Source organism: Pezoporus wallicus, unplaced genomic scaffold (assembly GCF_028554395.1).
Source record: "Pezoporus wallicus isolate ANWC-B61680 ecotype Strahan unplaced genomic scaffold, APGP_CSIRO_Pwel_v1 contig_747, whole genome shotgun sequence".
Taxonomy (NCBI): Eukaryota; Metazoa; Chordata; class Aves; order Psittaciformes; family Psittacidae; genus Pezoporus; species Pezoporus wallicus.
The window spans coordinates 3,730,001-3,749,086 of record NW_026638457.1 but is presented as its reverse complement, the minus strand read 5'-3'; the positions used below and the strand labels follow the sequence as shown (position 1 = coordinate 3,749,086).

General features: G+C 37.2%; 1 protein-coding gene and 1 long non-coding RNA gene across 8 annotated transcripts in view; one reads left to right on the top strand and one right to left on the bottom strand.

Annotated features, from left to right (window-relative positions):
• The window catches only part of GRIK2 (glutamate ionotropic receptor kainate type subunit 2), a 402,122-nt gene that overhangs the window by 76,733 nt on the left and 306,303 nt on the right, over positions 1–19,086 (bottom strand). For all 7 annotated transcript variants that reach the window (XM_057410869.1, XM_057410866.1, XM_057410863.1 and 4 more), the window contains one exon: positions 16,591–16,808. In XM_057410869.1, the coding sequence (XP_057266852.1) occupies positions 16,591–16,808 (218 nt within the window). The remainder of the gene's footprint in view (positions 1–16,590; positions 16,809–19,086) is intronic.
• LOC130599980 (uncharacterized) overlaps positions 18,632–19,086 on the top strand; it is a 2,104-nt gene continuing 1,649 nt past the window's right edge. Inside the window, exon 1 of the long non-coding RNA XR_008972343.1 lies at positions 18,632–18,765. This is a non-coding gene — a long non-coding RNA (uncharacterized LOC130599980). The remainder of the gene's footprint in view (positions 18,766–19,086) is intronic.

Below are 19,086 nucleotides of genomic sequence, written 5' to 3'. Positions count from 1 at the left end.
TTTTAACAATAATTTTTAAAACAGCTTTTAAATACTCGAAAAGGCTTCCTAAAATGGTGGTTTATGCCCAAGCCTGTCAGTGGTTAAAAGGCATTTGGACAATGCCCTTAATAATTTGCTTAAATTTTTGGTCAGCTCTGAAGGGGACAGGCAGTTCAACTAGATAATCATTGTAGGTCCCCTCCACCTGAAATATTCTATTTTGTCTGGGTTTAATAATTTTCCATCTGCTTCGTTTTATAACCAAGAAGCCCAAAAGTTCAGAAGAATAAAATTTACAAAAGAGAATTAACAATTAAGAATCTGTTAGAAGATATAGTTTGCTCTGGATGTAGATGTTTGGTTTTTTTCTGTAAACAAGGCTGTTCGTTTTCCTGTGTCATCCTTGTGCATGCAGAAACCCAAACGTGAATAAAACTTTACTATACAATTAAAGAATCAATGATCAATAAATGCAGTGTTGTCTTCTTCAGGATTAAAGGTGATTTCATGTTCTAAAAATCTCTTGCTCGCTTGTTCTTTTTATTCATTTTTAATCTATGAAAAATAAATTACTTTAAAGAACAGTCTTTTTCCTCTAAATGCAGTATGAGTTGTTCTAAGGGTTATAAATTAAACCATATCACAATATTGGAGGTCCAAAAACTTTCTTAGAGGACGACAATATAAAAGTATTGGGAGCTTGAAATAGTTTTGGAACGGCAACCTGTGTAGATCCTTGGCTTTTTCAGCATTTCTTCATTAATACCTACTGAACTTTAATAATTCAGTTGACCGAATTTGCTAAATTGTACCCTTCAATTCAACATTTCCATGAAGATTCTGGCATAGGATATGTCAAGATTACCACATACTTCCAACAAAATATACAAACAATGCAAATGTATTAGTGGTATACACATCAAAACCTGCACCTGTCTCCTGAATTTAATAATAATGAAAAAAAATTGGATTCAATAAATGTAAGAAAAATATTACAAGCTATATAGCAGATGACACAGCAACATCCACTCTGCTGTTGGAGAGTAAACATACCAATATGATCAAGCGTATGGAGTCACATCAGCAAAGCAAAATGTTGAATTACGTTTAATATTTGTTATTTCTACATTTACTTTTGTTTTTGAAAGACAGACTTTTTAAATCATTGGCTTACTTTTAGGAACACTCATTGTGACCAGTACAGTCCTTCAAAATATGACGTTTACAAACATAGAATAGAATTTTGATTATGGTCCAACTTAATCTGTAAACAAAAACGTGATTTTTTTTCTATGATATAAAGGAGATTTTTCTCTCTGGTTGTTTTGTTTGCTTGTTTGTTTTTTGTGTGTGTGTTCATTTCCGTATCACCATGAAGAAAAAGAAACTATTCATAGACTTAAAATTGTCTAAAATAAGACAAATATTCCCACAGTGCTAGTTAAGTCAATTTTGTTATGGAATTAGAATTATTTGTAATTATTCCTTGTAAAATTACTTTACATATATAGACATATTTTAATCACAACCTCTCCCTGCAGTCATATTACAGTTTATACACGTATGTAAGTTGCCTAGTGCTTAAGCAGTGGCCAGAAATATTTTAAGATTCATCATAAGTACTTGTAGCCACCTGCATATTAAATATCTGGACCAGGGTAGTAATCTAAGTTTCTCTATAGTCAATAGGAAAAGTGAAGTAATTCAGTATACACTGTCCTTCTAGGACAGTTACTTGAGGTAGTACGAAAGAACTGCTTTCTGGTGCCTTTCAGTTTCTTTCCAGGGCCAATAAAAGGCAACTAGATGACTACTTGAGATCAGGTATCTACATACCCGCTCTGTGTAGCGAGAAGAAACTTGTCCTACATGTTTCAAAAAAATACAGCTTTCCATGTAAAACAAATAATCTGAGGGGGTCTGTTTTTTGCTTTGAGACCAAAACACAGGATCTTATTATGTGTTCCTATTAAACTCTCTCAATCAACAACTGGGATTCTTTCTTTACCAATCCACAAATTTAACAACCACCAATGTATTCCCAGTACAGTCCTACTCTGCTCATTTTGAGATACTTCAGGAATACAGCCTATTCTTGGGTTTACTCATTATTTTTAGGGATATTTAAAAGAATAATAAATTACCTTTGTTACATATTTTACCTGTGAAGTGAAAATAGCTACATTAGCAGTTAATGATATTATTAAAATAGGGGTTGTTTAATGCAATACAGTGTAAGAATATAAGATATTGAAAATCTGATTCCATCACTACTGTCCGCAAATGTAAAAAAAACAAAAACATTGCAAATCACGTAATATTACAACTGCAATATATGGTTGTCCTGGTAGTTTTGCTGATGGATTTAGTCCATTAAAAGTGAGAGATTCAACTCATCACAGTAATTCTATATTTCTGAAAGGAAAATTGAAGCCTGAAGATTAAGAGCCTTATTTTTTTTTTTTTAATTGTTAAGATATTTATTTGCAGTACTAAAAATCAAGTTGTATCCTGGAAATAAATACAGAAATACATTATTAACTGACTAAGAATGTAAAAAATAATGGCCTCAATACTGCTTATGAGATGAGCCTTATAATTTCTCTTCAATCCTCCTGTCATTTTTGATGATCTGATTTGAAAAGACAACTAAACCTTCACCTTCTTCATTATGAGCAGGCTGTAACAAAAAAAAAAAAAAGAAAAAAATTCTTGTATGAGGCACCTGTGATTGGAAGAGGAAGCTTACTATTTCCTCTGTTAACTTTTGATTTTACGTGTAACCAAATCCCTGACTAGAATTCCATTGTGGAATTGCACATGTCTAAAGAATTATGTTTAGAATCTCTGTACTTCATGGAACAAAAGCTGCATCAGAACTACTAGGTGTAGCCATAAAATAAATTAAGGAACCAAGCAGTTTGAGTAAACTCAGCTTAAACCATGACAGCAATTCACCCTGAATAAAAACACCCTTGAACAATAACTACCTGCATAGGCTCAATTAGAAGTTTTAACACCAAAGAAACTGTTCTTAGAGCTTCTTTGACAGATAAGGTAAAAGAGTAGAGCTAGACAGACTTCCCAAAAAGTCAAAAAAATATTTGGTGCCAATAGTCCTTCTTCGCACAGTTACTTGAGGGATGTATCTTCCTGTTTCAGAAAGCGGAAATGTATTAAAAAGTACATGAAACTTCTACCTATGTCATGCAGAAGCTCCTTAAGAGTTTTGGAATATACCTTGTAAGTCAAGGAAGATGTTGCTTGTATCAAAAATATCAAATAAAAATTTTGCTTCACTTAGGTCACAACAACCCTATGCAGTGCCCCAGGCTTGAGGAAGAGTGGCTGGAAAGCTGTCTGGCAGAAAAGGACCTGGCATGTTGGTCAACAGCTGGCTGAATATGAGCCAGCAGTGTGCCCAGGGTCCAAGAAGGCCACTAGCAACCTTGCTTGTATCAGAAATAGCATGGACAGCAGGACTAACAAAGTGATAATCCTCCTGTACTCAGCACTGGTGAGGCTGCACCTCAAATCCAGTGTTCAGTTTAGGGCCCCTCCTTGCAGCAAAAACATTGAGTTGCTGAAGTATGTCCAGAAAAGGGAAAAAAAGCTGGTGAAGGGTCTGGAGAATAAGTCTTATGAGGAATAGCTGAGGGAACTGGGGTTGTTTAGCATGGAGAAAAGGAGTCTGATGGGTGACCTTACCACTTGCTAAAACTACCTGAAAGGAGGCTGAAGCAAGGTGGATGTCTCTTCCCAAACAATAAGTGACATACCAGACAAGAGGAAATGGCACAAGCTGCACCAGGGGAGGTTTAGATTGGATATTAAAAAGTTCTTCAGCAAAAGTGTTGTCAAGCATTGGAAAAGGCTGCCCAGGGAAGTGGTGACACCACTTTCCTCCATAGTAAACATGGCACTTAGGTACATGGTTTAGCAGCGAAGTGGTAGTGTTAGGTTAACAGTTGGACTCAATGATTTTAAATGTGTTTTCCCCTAAATGATTCTATGATCCTAAAGCATGCTTTTGTATCATTTTTTAAGACATCAGTGGTCTATATTGTAGAGATTAAGGGTCTTGAATACATTAAATACAAGTTAAAGTGATGCATGCGTACTGAAAATATCTTAAAAGGAATCCATATCCAATAAAGCTATGTAATTATTACCATAGGTGTATTACAAAAAGGACTGTTTAACCATTCTCAAAAATATTCTATCTGGAGCAATGAATAACTCTGGAGAAGAAATTCATCAGCATAGTAAGACTTTAGGCGGTGTGGAGGGCTTTTCTGGCACTGGAAACATTTCTCTACAAAAAGCAATGCTAATGCAGTTGGACAACGCCTCAATAGTATCATATATAAAATGACAAGGTGGAACAAAGAGTTTACCTCTGATAATGAATAAAAGCTTTCAAGCTGCTTCAGTGGGCAGGAACTGAACACTGAAGGCTGCTCATATGGCAGGATATCAGACAAAACAGGCTAAACCAAGAGATAGTTGACTCTGGAGAATTGTTTCTGAATCACAGTCCCAGGACAAGTCATAGATCAAATCTGTGGACTTTGTATCATTACTTGGTGATCTATTTGCTTTGAAGAACAAGATGATTATTTTTTTTCCAGACTGCGATAGTTAAAATGTTCAGATGTGCTCTGAATTTCCTACAAAGCTGTTTGCAGTTGAGGGAACCTCTCTAATCTATTTCAGTTCTCTTTCTCACATGGTTCATGATCTAAAGACAGGCATAAACAGAAAAAGGTTGAAAAGCAAAGAGAAAAGGAAAATGTCCTCACCCTGCCTCCTGGAAGAAAGAAGCAGGAGAAGAGAAAGGTAGTAAGGCTGGATAAGAATTACTCTATGCTTTTCTGAGGAAAAAGCCTTGCAACCTATGATCAGAACTCAGAGTTCTTACATTTTCCTACAATTGGCCCTGTCAGCAGTGCCATTACAGGTCCTGAAGAGGCCAGAAATTGAAGCACATCAGGTGGGAGAAAGGAAACAAAATGACTTATGAGAGAAGATAAAACCTACAATAGTACATCAGGACAATTTGCAATCTGAAATATCAAGAATTACATTGCTGTTTATTTTCTCACCCTCACACCTCCAAATGTCTAGGCAACAGAATTTACTTTCCAAAAAGCATGGGTTTTCCGTGGCTTTCACATTTGGGATGGTGATATAAGATCATAGAATGATTAGGGTTGTAAAGGACCTTGAAGATCATTTGGTTTGAACCTCACTGCCATGAGTCACTGACATGAGTAGGGATATCTTCCACTAGACAAGGTTGCTCAAAGCCCCATCCAACCTGGCCTTGAACACTTCCAGGGGTGGGGTAGCCACAGCTTCTCTGGGAGATCTATTCCAGTGTCTCACCCCTAAAGAACTTCTTCCTTTTAACTAGTCTAAATATACCATCTTCTAGTTTAAAGCCATTACCTCTTATCACTACTTGCTCTTATAAAAAGACCCTCTCTGGCTGTCTTAGGTACCCTTTAGTTACTGGAAGGCTGATATAAGGTTTCCCCAGACACTTCCCTTCTCCAGGCTGTCTCCACAGGAGAGGGGCTGCATACCTCTGACCACCTTACCTTTTGTTGGTAACAATTTCTGATACATTTTAGGACTCAAAGTAAGGTCTGGATAACATTTGTCTATCAGGCTTGAATTTCTACAGACAAATGTACAGTGAGTGGCCTCTGATTTCTTTTTTCCTGTGTTTTTATTCAAGTGGCAATTAGATCTTGCTATATTTTACTGTACTTTACACACTAAGAAAGACCAACTTTATTAAGACAAACTCCACCTACAATATGAATCATTAATGAATGTGAACTAATTAATGCTTATTGTGATTGGATGCAATTTTGAAAAATAATACAAATGTCAGCTTCTTGCTGGTACGTTCATTTTACCTCTACATTATATTCACACTAAGAAATACCTACATAAGGCAAATGCTTGATGGGACTATAGGTTACATAGTTCAGCCCTGTCCTGGTTTTGGCTGGGATAGAGTTAATTTTCTTCCTAGTAGCTTGTATAGTGCTGTGTTTTGGTTTTAGTCTAACACTGATCACACCCCTATATTTTAGTTAGCAAGCAGCGCTTACCATGGTCAAGGACTTTTCTGTCTCTCATACTCTGCCAAGTGAGCACACTGGCACAGGTACAGGAAGCCAGGAGGGAGCAGAGACAGGACATCTGACCCAAACTAGCCAAAGGGGTATTCCGTACCACAACATGTCATGCCCCGTATATAAACTGTGGAGAATTACCTGGAAATGACCGATCGCTGCTCGGGTTGGCTCGGTATTGTTCAGTGGGTGGTGGTGAGCTATTGTATTGTGCATCACTTGTATTAATTGTTATTTTTTTCAACTTTTCCCTTTTAGATTTATGTTCTTTCCCTTTGTTAATCCCATTATCATTATTATTTCCATTATTTTTATTTTTTTTTTGTATTTTAGTTATTAAACAGTTCTCATTCCAACCCATGGGGTTTACATTCTTTCTATTCTCCATCCCATGTGGCCTGTGGAGGGGGAAAAGAGGAAGGGTGAGTGAGCAGCTGTGTGGTAATTACTTACCAGCTGCATTTAAACCCCAACAAGCCTACCTGAGAGCTCTGTGGGGAGATAGCATAAACCCCTGTAAATATTTGGGGTAAGGCAGAAACAGATGTTGACTGTGCAAAGTATTAATTGATCCAAAGATAAAGAAGACTTTTCCTAATACCTAATTTATTTTTGATTTCTCTACTAGATTTCCTTTCAAAAACAGCTAGTGGGTACCCAATTCATATGTTAACTATATAATTCAATATTTAAATTATTGTGAATTACTAATTTTTTTTTTACTGGAAATTTGTGTATATTTCTATAATAAGAATCTGAAAAGCATTTGTACATGTTTCATCAGTATCTAAGAGCTGTAGCTGGAGACAGGTGTAAATGATAAATACGAATACCGTGATTTTGGAACATAATTATCATTTTACCACGTTATTCAGGAGTGCTTACCATCTGGTTATATGTCATAATGCAGTATAAATCTTTGCAGAAATGAAAAGTTGACTACTCCTTGTGTTTGTTTTTTTTCAGTCCCTAATGTAGAAAGAGGGGGAAAGGGTGTAAGGAATGTGGAATGGCAAACAGGAAGGCAAAAGGCATGGAAAAAGTTAAGGATGTAAAGGTAGTAGATTTCTACCACATTCTATCTCTTTTTAGCTTCATGTCTGAGCACTGAGATGCAACAGGCAGCCAAACAGCTCTTATTTGCTGGAGGAGTTATGGCTCTGACAACCCCAGAGAAAGGGGAAGGGTCAAGACAGCATAAAACCATTGCAGTCACTTTGTCCCAGTACCTAGAGAGTTGGTTGGAATGAGGCCTTTTACGTGAATTAGTTCTGCTTCATGCTCTCAGATACAAAGAGACAGAAAGTTCAGATCAAAGAACTTAATGGTGGTAAATTTATCTGAATTTCCTCTATTTAGAATTCAAATTCATTGGTGCTCTTGTTACAGCGTGTGATAATGAGTCATCTAACCTACCTAACTTCCTTGATCTTTTAAAAAATAAGTAGAACTCAATGAGGCAGAGGTGTTTTGAGGTCTTGACAAAGCATTTATCTCATTCTTAGAGACTGTGTCATTGCAGATTCAGTTCTTGTAAGTGTATGGAGCAAACACAGACTTTGCTTTACAGGTTCGCAACTGTGACAACTGTTGTTGTACATTCACAGTAGTAGTGGTCAACTGAGTAGATGTTCTTGCAGATTCAAAATAATGAATATCAACTACATATGTTTCTAGTAGTGAGGCCCAAACCATCATGATTAAAAGAAAAAAAAAAATTATCCAGTATATATATATATATATATAATTCCCTTTTTTAGTCAAAAGTTCCACATGTGTATTTATGCATGAGAGCAAGACTATATTTCTTACATTCAAATAAAACTTATCTATAAAGAGAAATAATTTTAAAACAAACTGAACATGTATCTCCGGTATCTGCTACCAATTATTTTTAAACATTATCCATATCAAAACATGGAGGCTGGGATTTAAAAATAAATAATTCTTCATTAGTCACAGTCAGTGAACACATGAGAAGCTCAGAAGTGGTGTTTCTTTCATTTTTGACTTGCAATAATTCTACCAAAAAATTGATATGTACTGCTAAACTTCGTACTGGTTTATTTGAAGAATTCAGCTAAAGGCTCTATGTGTATACATGCCCATGTCCATATACTTGTACATACATACTTATTTGTTAAACAGAAAAATGTAATTTTTCTAATACAATGTTCAAAACCAGTTTGAAAAACACACTAAAATTATACTGGTTTTATACATGCTAATGCCAAAATCATTTAAACAAATTATTTATTCTTATTGTTACTTTTATGTGGGGGGATCTGTCACTTGTACTCCAGTTGCAAGCAGTGGGAAAGTTCCCCTATAATTCCTTTCTTCACCCTTAAGAGACTATTTCTGAGATTTTGCAATGTATAGGTAGAGCTTCATGCTATTATCTTTAACAACAGGCTCAGAATTTGGAAAAGGAAGGTAAATGCTAAGGATTGAATTATTGCCCTCCAGAATTTCCTGAAGGAAGTGATAAAAAATGGCTAGGGTAAAAAGCTGGGGCAGAGGACAGGAGTGAAAAGGGCCAGCAGCATGGATCATTGTGGAGAAAAAGCAGTGAGGGATGAAATTGAAGATATCACAGAAAAGTACAGCTGGAGTATAAAAATGTATCCTGAAGAAAAGGGAAAAACCAGGCAAATGTAAGTGATGAATAGACTAGCCTACCAAATAATTCTGAGACGTGTGTCAGCTTTCCTGAATTAGTCCCCTATCTGCCTTTCACCAAGTGATTTTGAAAATTATGCATTCCCTTCAAAGCTTCAGTTTCCTTATCAGCAAAATAAGGACATAAAATATACAACTTACACAAAGAGCTTAGAAGACCTTTAATTTGTGATACAGAAACAATGACAGTAATCTACTCTTATTACTTTGTTTTTTTGACTATTTGGTATGCAAATGTTAAGTAACCGTAACTGAGAAAATTTCTATTATGGATGGTACTGTACCAAAATATCGAAAGAAAAAAATATTGATATTGAAAGGCACAGATATGAAAAAAAAATTGTACCCAGCAACTTCATCAAGAAAATATTAAAACTGTAGACTACCTATAAGCATATGTGCTGTAGTAGTTTCTTTGTATGTGAGGATAGACAGCTGTGGTACAAATAGAAGCAGGGTTGAATTAACATTATTCTTCTCAATTTCAGAACTGTCATTCAGCAAGAAAACAGACACAGGGATTTTGAGAAGAAAAGACTAAGAGACCACAGAAATCAGAGGCAATGAAAAATCTGAGCTTTTTTATCTAATAACAGCTAGTGTGAAAAGAGTATTTTTCATTAAAATAATATTTTTTTTATTTTATTCCAAAAGAAGGAAGACAGGCTTCTGAAATTTGAAAATGGTCAATAGTGACAAAAGCATCCAAGAGAAAGATAGAGAAGCTCATAACTAAGAAAAACTCCTCACTTTGAGAAGCACCACAAACCTAGAAGCAGATATAGTTTGGAATCTACTTTCACATTTCTTTCCTTCTAATTCTTGTATAATACTAAGGTTTTATTTGTTGTTGCTAATGAAATGGCTCACAAGACCTCCCAGGCATGTAATAGACTTGTGAAATTACTTCCTTTCCATGATCAGACTAGATAAGCAGATCTTAAGAAGAGAGAGCACTGAAAATTTTCTTAACTTTTTGGGTTATAAAAGGAGTTGCAATGTCATGTTTCTCAGTCCATGAGGAGGCATACAATGATCTGAAGGACCTAGTAAACCTCTGGAGACAACATTCTCGGTTTTCATCAAAACTATTTCACAGAGATGTTTGACCCTCATGGGTAACAGCATTTTCAACACACATTCCCCGTGTTCTCTGAGATTTTTACATTAGCAGGTTTTAATCTAGCAGTTACTTTGTCTGATTCCCATTTATTTTCTCCTTCAAAAAATATACTTTTGTTTTAGTATCACACAGCTCTGGCTAGGTTCCAGAGTTTTTTTAAGACAGAATTCAATAGACTGCTATATAGATAATTTATGCAGAAATTACTGTCAGTTTCATGGGCAGCTACCAAGCTTCACTGTGATTGGAACTAATAACTATTACCAAGATATGATAATTTCATTTAACATTAGGAAACCATCTGGTGCCTTCATTTCTTGTTGTATCACAATGCCATGGTTTTACTCAATCCATTCTCATTAAAACAAGACAAAGCAGTTAAAGAAAAACATACAGATAATAAATTTATCCTCTCAACCATTTTTGTGCAACACTCTTCCCCCCCCAAACTCATACTCATAGATTTTTGAAGTGAGATGGGGCTACTAAAAAGTAATCTGAGCTCCTGTATAATGAATTCTATCTGTTTCACTTGGTAGCCTCTAAGTCAAAAGCATATGTTTGGGTTATGCTGTATCCATTTTCCTCACAGTTGCTGCATGTGATGGATGAATCCAGCCAACTCTTAGATAATTGTAGCACTTATGACTCTCACTCTTGAAGTTATACACCTTATTTCTAGTTTGAATTTTGCCTAATTTTGGCTTTGAAACACTGGATCTTATTATGCCTTTTTCTGCTAGACTGAACAGTCATTTCCTGTCAAAAGCCTCATTCCCATTAAGTCATTTAGAGACTATGATCAAGTCACCTCTTAATCTTATCTTCAGCAGATTAAACAGACTGATTTTTAGCCTCTAAGCATGTTTATTTCCAGACCTACAGTAGTTCCTTCACCTTCAATGAACTCTTTCCTATTTTAAACATATTTTCAAAATGTGGTCAGCAGAACAGAACACAATAGTTCATTAAGTTTCTGTAATGTCATGTAAAATGGCAGTGTTACTTCCTACTTGAAATTTACTTGTCTATATATCAGAGAATATAATATACAACATTTAAACCTCTACTTTAACTTACTGGTAAAACATATTTTTTTTCTGAAAGGAATTTAAAATGTGACTATTGACCCTGTTTTTTTGCACACGATGCAGAAATGGGCAACTCTTCTGTCTTTTCTATCTATACTTTTCTATATTATCTACCTCCTGCGTCACTTCTGTAACTTAAGATATTTTTCTGTTAGGTTTTGTCTTCATCAGTTTCATATTCTTAAGTGATTTTTATATTATTATTTAGTAGTAGTGTCTATGAGCTGTTCAACTTTAGTAGCACCCTTGAAGGCAATTCCATTTACAGTCTTACTTTAAAATATTTTCTTGCATTTTCTTTTTCTTCATGTAATAAATTATATTCCTGAAGCAATTTGGTCATACAAAATAGAAGTATATTTTGGAAGCACACAAATACATATATACTATGTTTACCAGAATGGTAATATTCTGTATTTTTGAAACTCAACTCATTAGGTAAAATATCTAATTTTACCAGAAATTTAATGTAATAGGCTGTATAAAAATGCTTTGTTTTATCTTTCTTAGAATATTTAATTAAATAGTATTTCTTACACAGATAGCTGTAACAAATAGCATTTACATCAAGCAAATTCTAAATTCTACCTGGAAGTTGCTTCAGACACTGAATTAATCAAATGAGATTATATAGTTTCTATTTACTTCCTTTTGAAGCATGATTTTCACTTACTGGCTGAACTACAAGAACAGTTGTAGCTACTTCTAATACTGAAGTTTAGATCCATTAGGTAAACAATATAAATTAATTTACATACTTCTAGATAAGATGGTACATGTCAGTAAAATATATGAAATCATTTGGTTGCTACCCGGAACAGGAGTTCTTAACTATCAGTGCATTCTCACATCACAAAACACTTACAAAACACGATCTGTTCAGACATAAAGCCCAGAAAATGTTCCACAAAATAAACCTTAATTTGACCTTAAATATATCAACTGAATAAACAAATCCTTTGTTTTGTTCTGATCTCTTTTTTATTCACAGTGAAGAAGAATTTGTTAATGTACTACAAACAATACTAATGTATGTGATCTGACACAGTAACTTTGTTGTGTGTAAGTCTAGGTTATTCCGACTGCAAACAAAAATCTTCAATGCAGGATGTGCAATTGCTATTTCATTAGAACTAGCTTCTCTCTAACTATTGGATATAATATACTAGGTAAACACAAAATATATCTAGATGAATAGAAACAGAAGAAAGAGAGGAGAAAGAAAGACTTGTGCACAAAAGGGAGCAGCATAGGGAACAAAAAAGAGGAATTAGAGATGTGTGCATGTCTATGGGGGTATGATATAATAGGCATTACAGAAACATGGTGGGATGGCTCCTACGACTGGAGTGTTGGAGTGGAAGGTTACAGGCTCTTTAGAAAAGACAGGCCTGGCAGGCGGGGAGTTGCTGTTTATGTTATGGATAGGCTGGAGAGTATAGAACTCTGTCTGGGAACAGGTAAGCAGTCAACAGAGAGTTTGTGGGTCAAGGTTAAAGGGAGAACAGCTATGGGGGACATTATTGTGGGGATCTATTTCAGAACACCTGACCAAGAGGACACTGTGAATGAAGCACTCTATAGACACATAGGAACAGCCTCATGCTCACAGGCCCTTTTTCTCATGGGGGACTTCAACCACTCTGATTCCTGTTGGAGCAATGTTACGGCCCATCACAAGCAATCCAGGAGGTTCCTCGATGGTGTGGAAGAAAACTTCCTTCTGCAGGTAACAGAGGAGCCGACAGGGAGAGGTGCCATGCCTGACCTCGTGCTTACCAGCAGAGAGGGGCTGGTGGGAAACGTGAAGCTCCAGGACAGCCTCGGTTATAGCGATCATGAGATGGTCAAATTTGAGATCCTCAGGACAGTGAGAAGAGCGTACAGCAAGCTCACTGCCCTGGACTTCAAAAGAGCAGACATTGGTCTCCTCAGGAACCTGCTTAGTAAGGTACCATGGGATATAGCCCTAGAGGGCAGGGAGGCCCAAGACTGTTGGTTGATATTCAAGGATCACCTACTACAAGCTCAGGAGTGTTGCATCACGACTAGAAAGAAGTGCAGCAGGAGGGCCAGGAGACCTCCTTGGATGGATAAGGAGCTGTTGAGGAAAATTGAAAAGAAAAAAGAGGCTTGTGAAAGGTGGAAGCAAGGACAGGAGGCCTGGGAAGAGTACAGGGATGTTGTCCGGGAAGCTAGGGACCAGGTTAGGAAAGGTAAGGCCCAGTTAGAATTAAACTTGGCTAGGGACATAAAAGATAACAGGAAGGGATTCTGTAGGTAAGTAGTGAATAAAAGACAGACTAGGGACAAGTTAGGCCCCTTCTGGAAGCTATGAGGAGAACTGGCTACCCCTTTGCCTCGGTCTTCACTGGAAAAGGCTCTGACCACACAATCCAAGACTTGGAGGGCAGACATAGGGACTGTGAGAATAAAGACCCTAGGCCCACTGTAGGAGAGGATCTGGTTAGAGACCATCTCAAGAACCTGAATGTACACAAGTCCATGGGACCTGATGAAATCCATCCGCAGGCCCTGAAGGAGCTGGCAAATGAAGTTCTGAAGCTGCTGGACATAGTATTTGAGGAATCATGGCAGTCGGGTGAAGTTCCCAACAGGAATGAAAAAAGGGAAATATAACCCCCATTTTCAAGAAAGGGAAAATGGATGACCCAGGGAATTACAGACCAGTCAGTCTCACCTCTGTGTCTGGCAAAATCTTGGAGCAGATTCTCCTGGTCCACACAAAAAATGCCAAGGTGCTTGGTGACAGCCAGCATGGCTTCACTAAGGGGAAATCCTGCCTGACCAGTTTGGTGGCCTTCTATGATGGAGCTACGGAACTGGTGGAAAGGGGTAGAGCAGCTGATGTCATCTACCTGGACTTGTGCAAAGCGTTCGACACTGTCCCACATGACATGCTTGTCTCTAAATTGGAGAGACATCAATTTGACAGATGGACCACTCAGCGCATAAAGAACTGGCTGGATGGCCGCACACAAAGAGTTGTAGTCAATGGCTCAATATCCAGCTGGAGACCAGTAACGAGCGGTGTCCCTTAGGGACCAGTGTTGGGACCAGTCTTGTTCAACATTTTTGTTGCTGACATGGACAGTGGGATTGAGTGAGCCCTCAGCAAGTTTGCTGATGACACCAAGCTTTGGGGTTTGGTTGATACGCTGGAGGGAAAGGATGCCATCCTTGACACACTTGTAAGTTGGGCTGATGCCAGCCTCATGAAGTTTAACCATAACAAGTGCAAGGTCCTACAGCTGGGTCAGAGCAATCCCAGGCACAGCTACAGGTTAGGCAGAAAAGAGATTCAGAGCAGCCCTGCAGAGAAGGAGTTGGGGGTTCTGGTCAATGAAAAAATGAACATGAGCTGGCAGTGTGCACTCGTGACCCAGAAAGCCAACTGTATCCTGGGCTGATTCAAAAGGAGCGTGACCAGCAGGTTGAAGGAGGTGATCTTTCCACTCTACTCTGCTCTCGTGAGACCTCACCTGGAGGATTGTGTGCAGTTCTGGTGTCCTCAACATAAAAAAAACATGGAACTCATTGGAACAAGTCCAGAGAAGGGCCATGAGGATGATCAGGGACTGGAGCTCCTCCCGTATGAAGATAGGCTGAGAAAGTTGGGGCTGTTCAGCCTGGAGAAGAGAAGGCTGCAAAGAGACCTCATAGCAGCCTTACAGTATCTGAAGGGAGCCTATAGGGGCGCTGGGGATGGACTATTCATTAGTGACTCTAGTGGTAGGACAAGGGGTAATGCGTTAACACTTAAACAGGGGATGTTTAGCTTGGATATAGGGAAGAAATTCATTACTGTGAGGGTGGTAAGGCACTGGAATGGGTTGCCCAAGGAAGTTGTGAGTACTCCATCCCTGGCAGTGTTCAAGGCCAGGTTGGACAGAGCCTTGGATGGCACATTTTAGTGTGAGGTGTCCCTGCCCATGGCAGGGGTGTTGGAAATAGATGATCTAGAGGTCCTTTCCAACCCTAACTATTCTATGATTCTATGATTCAGTATATCCATATGCAAAGAGGAAAACATCCAGAGAAGGAGAAATATTCTGTGTGCTTAAAACCCCCACAGATTATGCACATATAAAAAAAAGGAAAAAGAATAAATAAGAGAGAAAACTAAGGGTGGGGAGAAGGAAAAATAGATATTAAGAAGATACAGAGAAAAGTGGTTCTGGCAACAAGACAGAAACAATCTACTAATTTAAAGTTGCTTCCTGATATTTCAGAATCCACAGTTGACGTAAAAAATAGAAAAAGTTCAATGGTTTTTAACAAATAAAAATGAAACTGAAGTTTTGGATTGTTTTCTGGTAACTCAATAAATGTGTCATCTCCTTGTGGCCTTAAAATAATAAATAAATAATTTAAGCTCTTTTAAAAACCTCTGTCTTCAAAATTTCTATGTTGTTTCTTTTAACTGCCTCACATATTTCCTGACATCAAGAGACCTCTAACAGATTAGTTACTTCTATTAAGTTCATCCTTTTCCAACATGTATTCTGGAGAAAATACTCAGAACCTTCCCAATGCTATACCTTTGCAGCAGTATGCTATAGGTTAAGCAGCCTAAAACAATCCAATACACAGAAGTTGAATTGATTTGGATGACATGTTTTAGTGTGAAGTGTCCCTGCCCATGGCAGTGGGGTTGGAACTAGATAATCTTAAAGTCCTTTCCAACCCTAACTATTCTATGATTCTATGATCCTATGATTTTTATTTCCAAGCAGAAGCTGAATCCATATAACTTTTATAAAAAATGGAAACTATGTATACACTTCAATTAGCTGTAAGGCAGTAAGATTAAATAGTGACTATTTAGCCTTGATAGCTAAACAGATTTTATACTGTCTGAATTTGATGAGAGGAACTGATAACACATAACACATTCTTCAATTTATGCACCAGTTTACAAGTTACCTTGGATCTCAACTTGTCTAATTTCAAATGCCAGTGTAAGGGACACAGTAAAGCTTTAGGTGACCGCATAATAGCTCAAAAAAAAAAACCCAGAATACACTAGCTAGAAGTCTTCAAAATGTACCAAAGATCAGACAAATATTGGTAAACACCTCCTTGTTTGGAAGATTTGAGACACCTCTGTGTTATTAGACATGAGTTTGAGAACAAACCATTCTCTCTCTAATACATCTAATTTATCGCCACTTAAATGACTGATGAAGTTAGAGAAGATTCCTCTCTAATTCAGCAGCATATTTCAGTATATTAAAAATGGTATTATTTTAGTATCATATTAAAATGACTAGACAAGCTGGCAGAATCTGAGCTTTTTTATGTGAACCCCAAATTTCATTCAAAAGATTCTCAAAAATACGAAGCCCTAAACGTTTTTCTCAGGCCAGTAGCTAAAATTCTTAATGTAGTCCGTTTGCTTAAAAAAAAAAATCCTCAAAAAGTGATTTTCAGCTGCTTTTGATGTCAGCAAGAACCGTATCTCTTGCTTCTTAGCAATGTGTACAAGTCACCCCTCTGCAATTGGACACAGCATCTTTTCAAAAAAGAATATAAAGCTTACCTTGAAGAAAGTCATGGTTGCTCCATCTTCAACTGTCCCATACTCTATCTTTGTCTGCTTGGCCAAATCATCAGCAGAATCAATAGGGGATTCCATACGTTCGACTGTCAGAAAGGCGGCTAGGTTAGCAGTATACGAAGAAATGATGATAAGTGTGAAAAACCACCAAATGCCTCCCACTATCCTGGTGGAGAGGGCTTTGGGCATGAGCTCTGAACCTAATGAAAACCAGGGGAGAAAAGTGAAACCAATGCACAGACAATAATAAGTGTTCAGCACTTTTTGCCACAGTGGGGAGGTGGAATCACGGTGCAAAAAAATCTTTAGCCTACAGGCTTACATATACTGCTTGTACAAACACACACAACTGAAATGAAAAATAAGGATTGATTACACTTATAAACACAGACCTTTTTAGGGCTGTGGGAATCAAAACATAGAAATGGGAGATTCAATGATCAGTGCCTCTTAAAATTTATAAGAATATACATATCAACATGAAAAAAGCAGTTACTTGAACTGGCTTTCCAGAAAAATTGTGAATGCTCCCTCTCTGGCAATGGTCAAGGCCAGGCTGGCTGGAGTCTTTGGTGACATGGTTTAGTGCAAGGTGGCCCTGCCCATGGCAGCAGGGTGGGAACTAGGTAATCTTAAGGTCCTTTCCAACTGTAACTATTCTATGATTCCATGATTCTATGATTCTATGAAAAATCTTGTCTGGATTGAGCCTCTTAATATTGAAGCATTTGTATAGTTCTTCATCATCAAGACACTATACAAATATTAAGTACTTCGTAAAAAGTCACTTAAGTAAGTAAAAGCTACTGATGAGAGGACCAGGTACAGAACAAAACTATTTAGTATCTGAAATATGAATTCCGAAATCTTTTATAAATATGCTTTTGACTTTTGCCATTAACATTGCTGTAAAGGTTTGCCCATTAACTGCTTATATAAAAAAAAACATCTCCCATCTCTACAGGTAGCCCCACAATTACAGATAAACATGGGTGGCTATGCCAAACACTTACTTTGATAGAGCAGCAATGAAAAAATTAGACTGCTAAGCATAAACTAGATAAAGATAGATTATAATGCATTGCTGGAGTTGCCTGCTCATGGCACTAAAGAACGGAGGGGAGAGACAGCTACTGTATAATAATTTGCATAATTATTAACTCTAATTTAGAGTCTAATGAGACAATCTGAAGCACATAAACTCCTCTTGTGCCTAATTACTAAAAACAGGAAAAAATAAAATTCAATGGAATTTACAACTGCAAATATTTATCATAAATGAGCATGCATGGATTTTTTTCTGTAACATTTTAACTGAATTGAATGAAATTTCTGATAATGTTGAATAAACAATTTCAAGCTTCACTGCAAGAATTTTACATAAGATCTTTAAGAAGTAGCTGGAAACTTGCTTTCAAAAAAACAGTTTCACCATATCCAGTATACTATTATACCAAAATGATCCTTTTTTGTTAATTGCTTAATATGTTTGATTTTAAATCTCCTGGGTAAAATGGAATGAAGGCAAGATGGACTATTTCATTTCTGTTAAATTTTAGTATTTATATTTAATTGTTTAAGGAACTGGTCCAGCAAGGTAACACATCTTCATATAAATGAAAGATTATGCCAAACTTCCAAAGTCAATGCCAAAAAAAGAACAGAAGAAGAGGGAGGGGGAACAAAAGAAAAGGAAAAAAGAAGTGGTATCATAACTGGACTATCGTATTCAAAAACAGCCCATCTTACCCTGCAGTTCATCTTACCCTTGCTGTTTCAAACAAAAAAAAGCTGACAGACTTGGACATGACAGCCAACTCCAGCGCCAGACTCTGCCTAGAATTCTGCAAGGAAAAAAGTAAAAAAGTACCTTTCTGATGTAGTTGCTCCTAGGCCCTGCTAGTCAGACACTTAGACACCATAACACTAACAGATTTCCCAATATAGCCCACCATCATCAGCTCTTAAATTGTTCTTGTTTCATTTAAAAAGCAATACCAGTAAAGTCAGATAGGACTAGGAAGAAAAGAAGATTGGAAACATTTGCCACAGTTGCCCCAATTACCACAAGTTCATACCTTACCAAGGACTGAAAACGAGTGTCACCTAGGCCTGTGAAACAGAGCCTGGTTAGGGGCTGACTGTCATGTACCCAAGGTAACGTCATGTCCAGCACTATATCCCACAGTTTCCTGGGAGTGAGGGGTGTCAGCAAGACATGTATGAGTTCCCTCTATCATGTATCCTCCAGCACTAAGCAAACGTTTTGTAAAGAAGCAGCACTTAATAAGTTAATGTAAGTATAGGCCCAAGCACTATTATATTGTTTTTAACGGAAAGTTATTGCCATTAGGTGAATAAAACGCCGTTGTATAAAACCCTGCTTTTAGATGTCTTAAGTTCTTGATAATTTTTTTTAAGCAATTATCTAAATCAAGACTGATATATAATCCTTAGAACAGTGCCTTTGAAAATTTA